General features: G+C 35.8%; 1 protein-coding gene across 10 annotated transcripts in view; it reads left to right on the forward strand.

Annotated features, from left to right (window-relative positions):
- Positions 1-15,866, forward strand: part of SRSF11 (serine and arginine rich splicing factor 11) — a 42,926-nt gene that overhangs the window by 2,943 nt on the left and 24,117 nt on the right. For 4 of the 10 annotated variants that reach the window (XM_082686450.1, XM_082686455.1, XM_082686457.1 and 1 more), the window contains exon 2: positions 10,632-10,856. In XM_082686450.1, coding sequence (XP_082542576.1) covers positions 10,657-10,856 — 200 coding nt within the window. In that variant the 5' untranslated portion in view covers positions 10,632-10,656. Of the gene's footprint in view, positions 1-10,345; positions 10,424-10,631; positions 10,857-15,866 lie in introns of those variants that run through there. The other 6 variants (XM_082686454.1, XM_082686458.1, XM_082686461.1 and 3 more) reach the window with 2 other exon arrangements.

Raw genomic sequence — 15,866 nt, forward strand, 5'->3', positions numbered from 1 at the left:
AGAAACTGTAGTAAAGAAAACTGGCATTAACGTATGCAAAATTTTTAAGCACATTTATTTTAAAAATGTTTTCAACTAATAGCAAAGTGAATTTGCTTTGCAGACATTTCTAGAAGTTTCGTTTTGTGTAACTTAAATGTAGATATAGCCTAGTTTGAATTAGTATTATGTTTATCTTTCATAACGTTGCCTAATCAGTAGGAACTGCTATTTTATGGTTGTTATTTATTGAGAGAACATTCATTTTTTAACATTGTCATTATTGATTGAACCTAACCTTGCTTATTAATGTTTTTTGAGTTGAATTTTTTACATTGTCATATACTTACTATTTAAAGTTTTCTCTCTGTTTGTCCTTATATCAATAAGTTGTTTTAAGTGATTAAAATCGAGAGCAAAATTATGTCGGACGGGGCTCTCCATGTTTTAAGTATTCAACTTTTCAGGTATTTGTTACATGTCTCTTAGTTTCCTTTAAAAATTTCATTTGCAGTTTCATATGTTTTCCATTCATGCTCTAACTACCAACTTTTAAAAGTAGTCAGTAGGAAACATTCTATACTATTTCGTTGAAGGCAGTACATACTTTACATTTTATTCATAGTTTCAAATGTAGCTTTGAATTTTGTTGTTAGTATGTGATACTTTTTCTGATGGAGTACATTTTATTTTAGAATAATTATTTGTATTTTTTTTTTGCATGTTCCCTGTGCTTCTCTTTTTTACTTTTTTTTTTTTTTAAGATTTATTTATTAGAGAAAAAGCACAGTTGAGAGAGGCGGGAAGAGGGAGAGAGAATCTCAGGCAGAGTCTGCGCTGAGTGGGGAACCCAACTTGCACTGGATCTCTCATGACCCTGAGATCTTGACCTGAGCTGAAACCAAGAGTTGTAAGCTTAACTGGTTGTGCCCCTTGTTTTTTACTTTTGTCATAAAGCAGTTAGCTTTCTCTAGATAGTATAATATTTATTTCAAATGTTGGGTCTTATATTTCTCTGTGCTTTTAAGACAAAAGAATTTCAGTCCACCAGCTTTGGGAAAATAATCATTTTCATTTTCCTCTTTTGAAAAGGCTTCTATGAGGCGCCAGTCAGTTGAGCATCTGACTCTTGGTTTTGGCTCAGATCGTGATCTCAGGGTTGTGAGATCAAGCCCTGCATATGACTCCATACAGAATCTGATTAAGACTCTTTCTGGGGCACTGGGGTGGCTCAGTCGTTAAGCATCTGCCTTTGGTGCAGGTCATGATCTCAGGGTCCTGGGACTGAGCCCCTCATCCAGCTCTCTGCTTAGCAAGAAGCCTGCTTCTCCCTCTCCCCGGCTTCTGCTTCCTCTCCATCTTTCTGTCAAATAAATAAATAAAATCTTAAAAAAAAAAAAAGATTGCCTGGATGGCTCAGTCAGTTAAGTGTCTATGTTGGGCTTAGGTCATGATCCCGGGGTCCTGGGATGAAGCCCCACATCAGGCTCCAGGCTCAGTGGGGAGACTACTTCTCCCTCTCCCTCTACTCCTCCCCCTAGTGCTCTCTCTCTCTCTCTCAAATAAATAAAATCTTTTAAAAAAAGAGAAAAAAGACGTCTCTTTCCCTCCCTTCCCCGTAAAATAAATAGGTAAGTATTTTTAAAAATAAAAATAGAATAAAATAAAAAGTCTTCTACATGCTAGTGTTTAACCTCTGGAGAACAGTGGAGGAACTAGTTTAAAAACATATTTTTAAAATCATAATTATTATTAGTTTTATTTTTTTGGTTTATTTTCTTTCCATTGAAGGGAAAAAAAGCTGAAATGGGTGGTTATAGAGCCTTCTTTTTATGTCTTTAAATAAATGTTTATTGTCTTTTCTAAAATCATCTGAGAATGTTTCCCACTATTCCCAGTGATTCCCACTCCTAACCTTTGAAAGGTATTTTCTTGCTCATTTTTCCAAGAGCAAAGTTTCTCTGACTGAAATATTAATTTTATAGGGTTTTGGAATTTGCCTGCTTTAAAGTAGTAAAGTAATATGGGAGAAAATTATGGCACCAAATCCTACAGTGTACTTCCTATCATTGTCTTTGTGTTAATACATACAAAACAAATAACAAATAAATCTGTTTAAAAATTGATTTTAAGTAAAATTGACTGTTTCAAAATTTGACTTTATATCACTCCCTGCTGATAATTTTGTTCTGTTGGATTCGGCTTACAACTTCATTTGCTCAATACTTCAAAAAGAGAAAGATCATATGATTATACATTGCAAATATTGTTCTGTAGCAACAAAGTCCCCCAACTGTTTCATTTTTTTAAAGATTTTATTTATTTATTTGACAAAGTGAGACACAGCGAGAGAGAGAAGACACAAGCAGGGGAGTGAGAGAGGGAGAAGCAAACTCCCAGCTTAGCAGGGAGCCCAGTGCAGGCTCATCCCAGGACCTTAGGATCATGTTCTTGCTGAGCCAAAGGCCGCACTTCACCAACTGAGTCACCCAAGTGCCCCTCCCCAACTGTTTTAATAAGATAATATGAGGATCACTGAGACTTTATTCTTAGTGTCAACTTAGGTTGATAAGAGGAGAATATAAGAATAATTTGATAGTTGATGATCACAATCAATATATTTTTACTTAAAAATTTGATACTCAAATTTGAAAGCAGACTATACTTACAATTGCAATCAAATTAAATCTAGTTTAACTTTCAGAGTAACTTCAAGACTGTCCAGAGGTTTTTTTCCACATTAGTTTTCTTCCCCATCACTTAAAATATCACGGTTGCATATACTTAACATGAAAGGTACCATCATTGGGATGGTGAAATACTAGTGAACATTTAAATATGTGGTCCTTACAGGGCAAATCTGTGAACCCAGTTTGTTCTTCATCTTTCTAGAGATACATGTTTTGCTCCTGTCGCTGAATTTATTTACTGTTAATACAGCTTTGATTATTTTCCACTTTAGAGATTCTGGCCTTTTTTGCCTTTAATTCGTTTCCTAGAAAGTTACCTTCCCACCGTCTCTTCCTTCCAAAATAATTATTTGATCAACATCTCTATGTGTTTGAGACCTCAGTGTGAGCTACTTCCAGCTCATAGTTCATAGCTTCAGGTGACTGGGCTGGCGACTGGGAGAAAGCATTATTTTCTTCAGCTTTATCATTTGTCAGAAATTAGATCGTCAAGTGTACTTAGTAACATTTTCCCTTTTTTTTTTTTCCCATGCCTTGGTCATTTGATGGTCTATTGCTCTGACCCATGTCACAGTACTTTTAAGATTAATCAAGTATATATGCAGTTGCTTATGACTTTTGAAAATGAGAATAATAATCTTGTTCTAAAAATGTAGAAAAGTAATTGAAACCTTCCTAGGAAGATTTTTCCATGGAACATTTGTAGCTTTTTATTGTTTTGGGGGAGGATTTTTTGTTTTGTTTTGTTTGTTTGTTTTAGAGAGAGAGAGAAATGAGGGAGAGGGGAGAGAAAGAGAGAGCGTCTTAAGCAGACTCTATCCCAGTGCAGAGCCCAGCCCAACAGGGGCTCCATCTCACTACCCTGAGATCATGACAGGAGCCAAAATCAAGAGTTGGACACCTAACCAACTGAGCCAACCAGGCAACCCTGGGTAGTTACATTTTATCAAAAAAAGAAGTTTGAGGGGTGCCTGGGTGCCTCAGATGGTTAAGCACCTGCCTTTGGCTCCAGTCATGATCTCTAAGTCCTGGGATTGAGCCCCACGTGAGGCTCCCTGTTCAGCAGAGTTCACTACTCCCATTCCCTCTGCCCCTTCCCTGCTCATGCTCTCTCTCTCAATTGAATAAATAAAATATTTTTAAAAAAATAAAAAGGAGTGTTTTGCCATCATCTATCTGTGCATACTATCGGTAAATTTCCTGCTTTAGGATCAAAAATGAATATGAAAATTTGAAATCTGTTCGTGTTATGTTTCAGTTGCAGCAGCCTCTTAAAGAAAGGGCATGTAATAATAAGCGTGTTTTGCCTGTTGACTACCACTTAACAGTTTACAAAGTATTTTCTCGTTTGACAGTAATGCTCTAAGGTAAGACATTAAAAAGATAAGGAAGTTGAACAAAGACTTTCCTGTAATGGTATATACCATTTTTTGAGCGCCTGTGTGCTGGACACAGTGCTAGGTACTTCATATCCATAATGTTTCTGATCTTAAAAACTCATACCTTTGTCTTCGTTTTTCACATAAGGGAATTGGGGTTCAAGTGGCTAATTATAGGCAGCACCTCTTATAGTGGTTGAGAACATGCACCGAGGAGTGAAATGGGGGATTTGCACTTTTTTTGCACTTAGAGTTTGAATATTTAACATTTTGCATTTATTACTTTATAATTTAAAAATATGCCATAAAGCCTATATTAAAATGTGGGATCTTAAGAAACTCTTCTCACTATGAATATTAGCTCTTCTGATTCTTCTTTCACAAGAATGATGTCCAAGGTTCAGTACCAGCCTTGATTAGAGGGATGGTGTAAAATGGAACCCATTTGAGGTAACCATTCATTTTTCAAAATGAAAGACTTAATTTGTAGAGTAAGGATAATGGTAGAAGTTAATATTCATCTTTTCTAAACATTTGTGTTAGTATTTTCATCCTCATAATAACCTAGTGAGGTGAACATTATTATCATCCTCATTTTTCAGATGAGAAATTCAAAGCACAAAGTAATGAGCCAGAGCTCGCAATTATTTTAATTGGTGGTAGAGCCCCTTTCATATGACTCTAGGCCTGCATTTTTAATCTCTATAATACCTTTTAAGTGTTGTGAGGATTAAAAGCCATTTTAAAAGCATTCAGTTAGTGTAGATCTTCTCGTTAACTGAGTTGAGTACACTTCTTTTTTACCAGTTTTATCAAACTTTAGAAATAATTTTCCTTCATGAAGAGAAAATTAATTTTATACCATAGGAAAAAAAGGTTAAAATGGCACAAATGTCTAATTTCTTCATTAGGGAAAACTATTTAATGTTAGAATGCTTGAAACTCTTTACTTAGAATAAAGATACAACTCTACTGGAGATATTTGTATATATCTATATAATATAAATATATATACAATATAAATAAATATATAATATATGTAAATATAAATATAATACAAATATATTATATAGATATAGATTTCTTTTTAAAAGATTGTGAAACAGTCCCTCAAAGGAATGGCCTTTTCTCAGTTGAGGCTCCAAAAGAATCTTAATATAACATAGAGGAAAGTATTGAGTAGTCAGTATCTGGAGCTTCTTCATCCAGATACTTATTTTGACCCTTTCAATCCAAAAACCAAACAAATCTGTACAAATTTTGATTTTTCCAAGTAATGCATATGCGTTATAGCTGAGAATACTGTACCTATGTATGTAGGCAACAGTATTTTAATGTTCCTGCTGCCACTTTTTCCCTCTATGTTAATTTTCAAGGTATTCACAGACCATGTGCTGTCATTTAAAAAATACAAATTTTTTTGCTATTCATAGATAATACAAATCAGACAATATAAAACTAGTATTTGGAAATAATTTTAAGTAGACTTTTATTTCTGTTCTAGTGTCTGTGTCCATCTGCCCATCTATCACTTCCCTAATGCCAACTCATCCTGTATCCTCTTCCCTTCATTTAGATAGAGGGAAAAAAGGGGAGCATGAGCTTTACAATTTAATATTAAAATAGACATTAATGTTTATAGAAGTGTCTAATTTATAGAATTAGAAATAAAATAGAAGCACAGTTACTTGATATATAGAATTAGAAATTCAAATTAGGATAGATCTGCAGATAAATTTTTTTAAAGTTGAGGATTTGTAAGCCACAGTTTATTTCCCAGTCTTTTGTATGCTTTCTATGGCCCTAGAGGAAAAAAGGTATAGCCAAATACTTTGAGAGATTACCTCAACCATATTTCCTTATAAATCTGATAAATGCATTCATGTCTTCATTCAGTAAGCCTTTCCTGAGTATACTATGTGAGTGACGCATTTGTGAAGTTTTTAGCATATTGATAATAATAAGTTTTATCAAATACTCTGTATGTTGTTGGGCATGAGGAAACACAAGTCTAATATATCAGTCTTCCCTGTCCTCAAAAAAGTGTATTTGCAAGAGAAGAATTGCTGCTTAACAACTAATTTGATTGAAGTCCCATTGCGTTTCAGATTTGCAAAATTGTGTCAAATTGTGTCATTTCTTCTATCAGTGTGCACAAAGGTGGCTAACAAAACAGGTGACTTGATTTATGCAACTGGGAACATGGTATCTAGGGGTAGAGTGATTATACATACACATATACTATATTCTATTCTACTATATAGAATACTATATTCTATATGCATATACTATATTCTATGACAGGTTACTTTTTTGCTTTGGATTAGAAATAGCATTAACCCTTGGTAAGACTGGTAATATTTATCATTCAAATATAGCTGGAGGCCTTCCTAGTCCACTTCCAAAGATAAGCTATGACCCTTCCCTTTTCATATTTCTTTCACTTCACTTTCCATATGATACTGACAGGATCTCCTTGTAAGTCTCCTTCTGAAATATAAACTGGAAAGCATTCATTCAATAAAGAATGGTCTTCCAAATTTTCTTGAAAGTTTCAAACTTACTTGTACCCTTAAGACCTTTTATAATTTACTGTTTCCTCTCTTTTGGATTGCTCTTCCCCTAGAAATTCAAATGACTTGCTTCCTCCTTTTATTAAAGTCTCAGCTCAATAACACATTCTCTCCTGTCTTTTATCCTGGTTCATTTTCATGACAAAACATTACTCCTGTACATGTTGCGTATGTTTGTTGAAAGTTTGCCATACTGAAGTTATGGGAGATCAGGGACATTGCCAATCTTTTTCTGCTGTATTCCTAATGTCTAGGAAAATCCCAGATCTTACCAGGTGCATAACATTTAGGGAATTTTCAAGTTTTTTAACAACCTCATACGACACTGAGGTTAAAGTACAAGTATGATACTCATCTCCAGATTCTGTATTTCTTATAGTTATGTTTAATCAGGAGCCTAAACAAATCCGAAGTGATTTAAAACTACTGTAGTTTGGATATATTTGTTTTTGCTTTTATGTATTTGTCTTTAGTTATTTCTATAGGCAACAGACAATAATAATTCAAGGTAGTAGTAATTATTTAAATTATTTATTAGACCTAGAAGGATTTTCAGAATTATGATTAAGTTCCTGACTGAAGTAGATTCTCAGAAGTGAAGTAAAATTTCTTCAGATCACACTTAATAAATGACAGGGTAGTATTCTAAGCCACTCTCTTGGCTCCAAGCCTACTATTTTTTCCACCTGCCAGATGAGTTGAAAGTAAAATATTCAAAAATTCTATTAGATAAGACTCTTTTTTGCCAATTGTTTCTCCACTTGGAGGCACCATCTATAGCCATATTCAGTAAGTTATACATAAACTAGTTTCTGATGATTTAAAAGATTTTATCTTATCACAAAACTCTTTCTTATTTTGAAAATGTAATTTTAACTATGAATTTGTCAAATACATGTAGAATAATATAAAAGATTTCTTTGTATCCACCAATAAAGAATAAAAAGATGCTAACATTTAAAAAAAAAAAAAAGGCAGAATGATCCCCACCTTTGTGTTGTCTTTTTATTGTAGAACACTGTAGCATGTTTGGCACATGGTAGGCATTTCTAGTAGGTATGGAACTTGTCAAATGACAAACAAGAGAAAACAAATTAGTAGTGAATTTGATGTCCTTTATTACAGGGAAGACAGTCCTTGGATTTGGGGATTACAGTGCCTTACAAGCCAATGAACACTCTTCCCAAAAGGTTTCAGACAAGAGCATGTTTTAGAGAACATTAGGAGAGACAGCACAGAGATAGGGTATGGTTGGCCAGGAGATTGAGGTATTTCTTTATAAAGCTAGCAATCCAGGGCTCCTGGGTGGCTCAGTTGGTTATATGTCTGCCTTCAGCTCAGGCCATGATCCCAGAGTCCTAGGATCAGCCATGCATGGGCCTTCCTGCAGCCCCTGCCCCCACACCCCACATCCCCGCCCCCGCTTTGCTTGTCTCTTGCCTTCATGTTCTCTCTCTGTCAAATAAATAAATAAATAATCTTTAAAAAAAAAAAAAAAGAAAGAAAAAAAAGGTAAAGCTAGTAGGTACTGTTCTCTAGGTAAGGTAAGTAAAGCTGAGTTAGAGGATTGTGATTAATCTATGTTGGGTTTCTTTTTTTTTTTTTTTTTTAAGATTTTATTTATTTGTCAGAGAGAGAGAGGGAGAGAGAGCGAGCACAGGCAGACAGAATGTTGGGTTTCTTGATAGGTGTTTCCCATAACTGCAGAATGACTTAGATTTGTGACATGGGCCAGGCCATTAGGGCAGCCTCCCATTTTGTGGCTCCTGGTACAAATTAACTTTCTCAAATTATGAATCTACAGTTGTCAGTTACATATGTTTGATTCAAAATGAGAAGATAAATGATTTCATATTTTTTATATTCACAGATAAACATTAATGAGTGACATGCCATTTGTTGTAATATGTAATTTTCCTGAGGCTTGCATTCAACAAACCTATCCCTTGTATTTATAACAACTAGCAGAAGTGACTTAGCCAGTTAGTAAACCTAGCTAACTGCCTCTACATCGAGGTTTTGATAACTTTGTGTCTAATCTCTCACAAATCACACTCTTCGTTATTCCATAGATGTATTTACTAACAAAAATATTCTTGTAAGGCCTCAGGCTTTAGCCTCCAAAATATTCAGGGGCATGTAAGATATTTAACAATTGTCTTAGAATAAATAACTCTGTCATTAAGGCATATTTATTCATGGGCGCCTGGGTGGCTCAGTGGGTTGGGCCGCTGCCTTCGGCTCAGGTCATGATCTCGGGGCCCTGGGATTAGTCCTGCATCCCGCTCAGCGGGGGGCCTGCTTCTCTCTCTCTCTCTCTCTCTCTGCCTGCCTCTCCATCTACTTGTGATTTCTCTCTGTCAAATAAATAAATAAAATCTTTAAAAAAAAAAGGCATCTTTATTCATGTGTTTAACACATTTATTGGACATTTACTATGTGATAGACATTGCACTAAGTCTTAAACTGACCCAGAAAATTCAACCACTTTGGGAGAGGATAAATGTTAATATAACAAGTATAGTATGTAAGGTGCCTGGGTGACTCAGTAGGTTAATCCTCTGCCTTCAGCTCAGGTCAGGATCTCAGGGTCCTGGGATCGAGCCCCACATCGGGCTTTCTGCTGCTTGGTGAGGGAGCCTGCTCCTCGCTGTCTCTGCCTGCCTGTCTACCATGATCTCTCTCTGTAAAATAAATAAAATCTTTAAAAAAAATAAAAGTAGAGTATGTATATTTTCGGTTGTTGAGCAGAGAAGAAAGAGGAAGCCCTAATTCTGCTTGCAGAAGTTGTGGCAGTGAAGGCAGGCCCCAAACAGAGCATGGTAGTTAGAAAAAAATGAAGCCTGGTCATTAGTAATTTATATAAGGGCACAGTGAGATTAAAGATTTTGTCATGTTTGGAAAACTGCAAGTCTTTGTATAACATTGGATGAAAATAAGAGTAGTTCAAATGAGGTTGAAAAATTTAGACAGTTTTTTTATAGTCAAAGCTTCAAAATTATTTTAAGCAAGAATATGCATGTAAGTCAAATTTTTCTGTAGGAATTTCAGATCATATACATGAATATATTTATGTATCGTAAAGCGTGCTTTTAAAAAAAAAGTTTGTGAAATAAGATTTGCTTATTAAGCACTAGTAAGTATAACGCTAAATCTTTTTTCAAGATTTTAGTGACAAAACAGATTGGTTACAAATTTAATGTTGCTGGGGCGCCTGGGTGGTCCTGTCGGTTAAGCGTCCGCCTTTGCCTCAGGAAATGATCTCAAAGTCCTGGGAGCAACCCTCACAGCAGGGAGCCTGCTTCTCCCTCTGTCTGCTGCTTCCCCTGCTTCTACTCTTTTTCTGTCAAATAAAATCTTAAAAAATTTTTTTAATGTTACCAAATGTGTATATAGTAAAGGTCTATAAAATTTTATAGTGATGGGGAGGAAAATTTTGGTTGCTAGGGTGGAAATTTCCTTAGTAATAACTGGACAGATCTGTAGATGATGTTGTGTGAAAAAATAAATTTGGGGGACATTTCTAGTAAGAATAGTTGCTAAGTGTACTTTTTTTTTTTTTGCAAAAGAGTTAATGTTTGTTTCATAAAAAGTTAATGCGTACCACTTATTTCTTCAAAAAAAAAGTGGGGGGGTTGCGAAAGAGGTGACGACTTCCATTAGACCTCGGTGCCTCTCGAGTTTCTCTGGCTGCAGGCGAGGCTGGTTGGGCCTGCGCGGGGCGGAGCCGACGGTGACGCGCCCATGCGCCGCAAGGCATTGTGGGGAGCTCGGGCCCGCGAGTGAGGTGGTTGGAAGCGAGGTGGGGGCGGCCGTTTGTTTTCTCGTGGTCTCGAACTCGCGCGTTCTCATCTCCCCCCGCCCCCCTCTCCCGACAAGCGGCGGGGTGGAGGAACGGCGGCGGTGGCAGCAGCGGCTGTAGCATCGGACACCCTCCTGTCTACTCTCCGGCGAACTGGTTCCTCTTCCCCCTCCCTCTCACTGTTTGTTGTGTGTTTGATGTGTTAAAGCAGGAGCGAGAACGCGAGCAGCGCCATGAGCAACACTACCGTCGTCCCCAGTACTGCGGGCCCGGGCCCCAGCGGCGGGCCCGGTGGCGGCGGCGGCGGTGGCGGAGGCGGCGGCACCGAGGTAATCCAGGTGACTAATGTCTCCCCGAGCGCTAGCTCTGAGCAGATGCGGACCCTCTTCGGTTTCCTAGGCAAGATCGACGAACTGCGCCTCTTCCCGCCAGAGTGAGTATCGTCCACCATCGCCGTTTTACTAACTCCTCCCCTTTCGGGGCCTAACCTACACCATTTCCTAGGCCGTGGTCGGCGCTTCCCTGGACCAGGTCGCTTCAGTTGAGGCTGGCTGTTGTGGTCTTTGCTTACGAGTTAGGCTCGAGGCGGAGAAGCAGGGCCTGGGTTCTAGTTAGTAAAGAGACATAGCCTTTAAAATCTCGGGATTTGGTGGTTTTCTTCTTCAATTGTGACAACGTGGTCGTTTTTTTTGAGCAGTTAGAGCAGGGCTAGCCGCACTTCATGTATTTCGTGTATAGTTTTAATCGCTTTTTTTAAAAAAAATCAAATGTTTCAGTTATTTGAAAAGTAACAATTATTAATTCTTATGTTAATTTGATAACGAAGTTTGTTGTCAGTTCCCTTAATTGTAAGTGTTGCCGTTAGCCGATTCAGGCCCAGTGAATATAATTAAGAATTAATACTCTTTAACAGATTAATTCAGTGAGCCTGAATACTTAATTTTTATGCTGACAAAAATGGGTTACAGCTGAAACATAAGGTTTTCTTTTGTTTAAATAACATACACATTTTCACAGTTCTTGCGAAGGAATTCTATAGAATGTGAAATTTTTAAATTTAGAGTGTATGGCTGTTTTTATTCTGTTGTCTCACATTCTTACTGAAAAAATATTGAATGAGTGGATTGATTGCAAAGAAAAAAAGCTTTGAAGTAAAATGTGATAAATGTTAGAACAAACATTTGAAATGATAAAACAGTGGTGTGCTCTCTGGAGAGTGAAAATACTTATAGTAACACTACAAGTAAACACCGAGTACCCACTGTACATTGAGAGTTTTATGATGTCACTTAAGTACTAAACAGGAAATTGGAACTCTCAAGGAATCTACTGTTGTGATGGGAGTAATAAATCATTAAATATATTTTTACTCAATAATTAATAGATGTTAATCATACTGCATAATCATGACTTTCTACTTAAATTGCTTTTACATGACTTTTAATGTTCTCAAATGGGTGTGCTTTTAATTTTTAGGGGAATATACATGTAGAGAAAGGTTTCAGAGTTGCTGATTTTCACGAAGTGTAGAATTCTGGAAACATTTTCGTTATTTTAAATAGAAACAACTGGTTTTAGTAATGAACAACAAGTAGCTTTTATAATATGAACATAGAAAAATATTTTACTGTTACTCCATTTTCTGACAACATGCCCTTTATTAAGTTGTTCATGAAATTAATAAACAACAAAAGGGCAGAAAATGAGAGTGACATATGTGATTATTATGATCATGTTATTACTCAAAATACCTGACATACTGGACTGATTGATGAAATAATTCTTTCCAGCCCAGCAAGTTTAAGAATTTTGTTAGGGTTCCTAACTTTAAAATGTTTTGTTTATTTTGAAGATGCTCATTTTATGATGCATTTATAAAAAGATGCCAGAGGTGTAGGCTATTTACTGGTTCCTCTTTACCTAATGAATGATCAGTATCTTAGAGTCATGATAGACCAGAGTCTGGCTTCTTTTGCTTTGTTGTCAAAGAAGTAGCCCCATAATAACCAGGATGACTGATGTGCATCAGATAACATAGTTTGGAGTGCTGTGCATTAAGAGGATTCCTTAAGAGGATTCCTTCCCCTCCATATTGGGAAGAAGAAATAAAAATTGACACATCTTTGGTCTTTGACACCTTCGACTACGGATAGTTTCTCATCTGAAACTGTACAAGGTTACCGTTCAGTAGATGCTAATACTATCTTCATGGCGTTCTAGATTTGAATAGGATGGATGTAGAGTCCTACTTTTGTTCATTTCATGTCGATTTTTTTTTAAATATAAGTTTCGATTGCTAATCCAGCATGCCTAATTTGGAACTACTTTGTACAGTTTGTTAAGCTTACTACTGTTTTCAGGAGCAGCTTACAAGGGATAATGTGCTGTGAAGTGCTAACTAGTATTCCAAAAAGGTTCATCATTCCAAATACCTACTTTTTTACTCCTAGAATAAGATTGAGTGGTTCAGAATATATAAAATTCTGACTATTGTAAACATGTTTGCCACTTGATTTTTTATGGGGTGTTTGTATTTTTTTCCTCAAAGGTACTCATTCATCTAGATAATATGCCTGTGACATGCTTGCTTCCTTTTGCTACTTACATGTCACCTACTCAGAAACCTTTCCTGATCACTGTGTGAAAATAAAACACTCCTGCTCCCTTCTCTGTTCAATTTAACTGCTTCGTTTTTCTCTAAAGCACTAATCACCAACTGATGGTTAAGGTTAGCTTCCTCTCTGTTTTAGAATATGTGGCTCCTTAGGTCAGCGACATTACCTACAGAGCATTTTTTAAAATACATGTATGACAGCCTTAACCCACACCTACTGAAATGCTGCTTTCAGTTATAAATGCCTATGGGGGAGGTGGTGTAGTGGTGATCCTGGCATCTGGAATTATGCCAAACAGTTCAGTATCAACCTCCTCAAGGTTTCTCCCTTTGTTTCATTATTGAATCCCTTTCTTGTTTCTTTTAAGCCAAAAATTGCTGACCTTTAATTTCCCCCAGTGATCATACTGTTTCACGAGAAATAATATTCTAATCCTCTCTTTTGTATGACAGCCCTTAGAGCTATTTGAAAGCCTGTTGATGTTCCCCTCATTTATTGCCTCTCTTTCTACAGGAAAATTTTAATTCTGCTTGTTCCTAAAATGTGTTTTGGAAATTCAACATTGTTTGATTGTCTGGTATATGCTAGATGTTTTTCCTTAAACTGTTTAATGATCAGGTAAAGTGAAATTCACATAGGTAGTTTTGCACTTCCAAATCACTCTACCAGTGTCTGAATTAGTATTTCAACCCAGTGTCGTGATTGTCCTTTATTTATGAGTGGAATCATTCTTTTGTAGTAAGTATTCTTAAATATTTGGTTTTAGTGTATTTCAGAATGGAGAATATAAAAAAGTGTTTATTGGGTAATGTAAATGATCCCAGAATATGCCCAAGTTACATGTTAAATGAAGGTTTACATCAATTAAATAACTTATTTAGGTAATTAATTATTTTGGTGACCAAAAATAGATTATTTTTAATAGTGACCAAAAGACTTGCATAGGCAAATAGCCGTAAACCCATGACTATAGCAGACTGTAGTGTAGTATATATTTGATATTTTAAATCCTCGAAAGTTAATTCACTCACAAACTGACTTTGAACTTCTTTGCTCATCCAGCTGGAAAACTAAAAGTATAAATTTTGTTCATAGCAAAAAACAAAAAAAATCCACCAAAACAACTACTACCTCAAATTTCTAAGGACAAGTTTGTAGACATTCTAACAAAAAATATATTAGAAGAAAACTAAAAGTATGGTATGCATCACAAATCTTACACGGGGGCATGCTAATCTTTCCTGTATCATTACAGTTTTAGTATATGTGCTATGGAAATGAGCACCAAAAATAGATACTTTAATGATGATAATTATAAGTAATTAATTGGTAAGGTTATTTTTGAAAATTTTTTATTACGTGCACATTTTACTCTATTTCTTATAACTGAGAACACAATGAAAGAGAGGGCATATTAGATGAACAGAGACACATTTTCAGGTCAGTATTGCCTTTGTTTGTATTATAAGCTCAAAATTCTTCACCCAGAAATGGCTAACACAGTATTAAGGTGGCAGTTGAAAGAGTGTTATCAGCACTCTAAACCAAAAGTTCTCATACTTTAGTTCTCAAACTTTAGTTGGCATAAATACCAAGTGTCGGTCTTCAGAATCAAAGCCCTCCTGTAAAGGAATTCTCACATTCATTGGGCTTGGTGGAAAACAGAAATCTGAATTTTCCATGTGTATCCCAGAAGATTGGAAAACAACCCTTAGAGGACACTTTAATTAAAAAAAAGAAAAGAAAAAAAAAAAAGGAAAAATACTGCCACTCTTTACCTAAGGGCAAAAGCATCATACAGGGCTTGCTCTTTTCTGTTTAGCTTCTCATCAACTGCCTTATCTATATTATTTATCTATATTATTTCTTAAAGAATAAAAGCAGTTAAATTTTTAGAAGTTGTACTTGTAGAAGATTCTAAGGTGTGAAAATTTCAGACATCAGTCTGAAAGTGAAATTAACATGCTATCTTACTAGCATGTGTCTTCTATTAATAAATTCTGAGAACATCAAAGAATGTCACTTTGGGTCCAAAAAATAATTGTTTTAAACAAGGTTGTTTGAAGTGGGGAGAAATGAATTATTTGCCCTTCTGAGTTGTCTTACTATGACTCTTCCATTTAATGCACGTTTTTACCTCCCTACTGTAGTACAGGTTTGATAAAACCAAGTACTAAGCTGCCAGTAATAGCTATGATGTGAATGGATAGAAAAAATATGAATAATATTAATTGCTAAATTCATGGAAATACACTGAACATGTAGGCAGTATTTCCTAGTATTATTTTAAAAAGAATTGTTCATTGTATTGATATTCTTTAAGAACTTAATATTATAGAGTCATTTTCTTCTTGAGTCAGTTAACAGTAGTGTCAAAGAAGCTGTAGAGATCACTTTTTTTAGAAATTTAAATGCCTGTTACTTACCAAACCATTAAATTAGGTGTTAAAATGAAGGATAGCATGATTTCCAAGGGGCTTTTTTAATTTTGTGGTGAAAGTGTGGGTGTGTGAGAAAAGGATACAAGGTGCTACAGCTTTAGTTCTAAACCTGCTGAAATGGCATTCTTTCCACTATATGGGTACAACATTGTTAAATTTTAGACCTGTAGTGCTTCATTAAAACACAGTATAACCACATTAAAAAAACACTCTATCTTCTCAAAAACATTTTGGCAATAAGCTTCCTTAACAGGGTGGCTTAAATTCCATTTAGATAGACAATATTTTCAACTTTGCTTTGAATCTAGATTTGGAACTGTGCTTAGTATACAGGCAGTGCCTTTCAGGAAATACTAAAATTCCAATGGGTTTGAGTCTTAGGCTATG

The sequence above is a fragment of the Mustela nivalis genome, assembly GCF_964662115.1.
Source record: "Mustela nivalis genome assembly, chromosome: 10".
NCBI classification, from domain to species: domain Eukaryota; kingdom Metazoa; phylum Chordata; class Mammalia; order Carnivora; family Mustelidae; genus Mustela; species Mustela nivalis.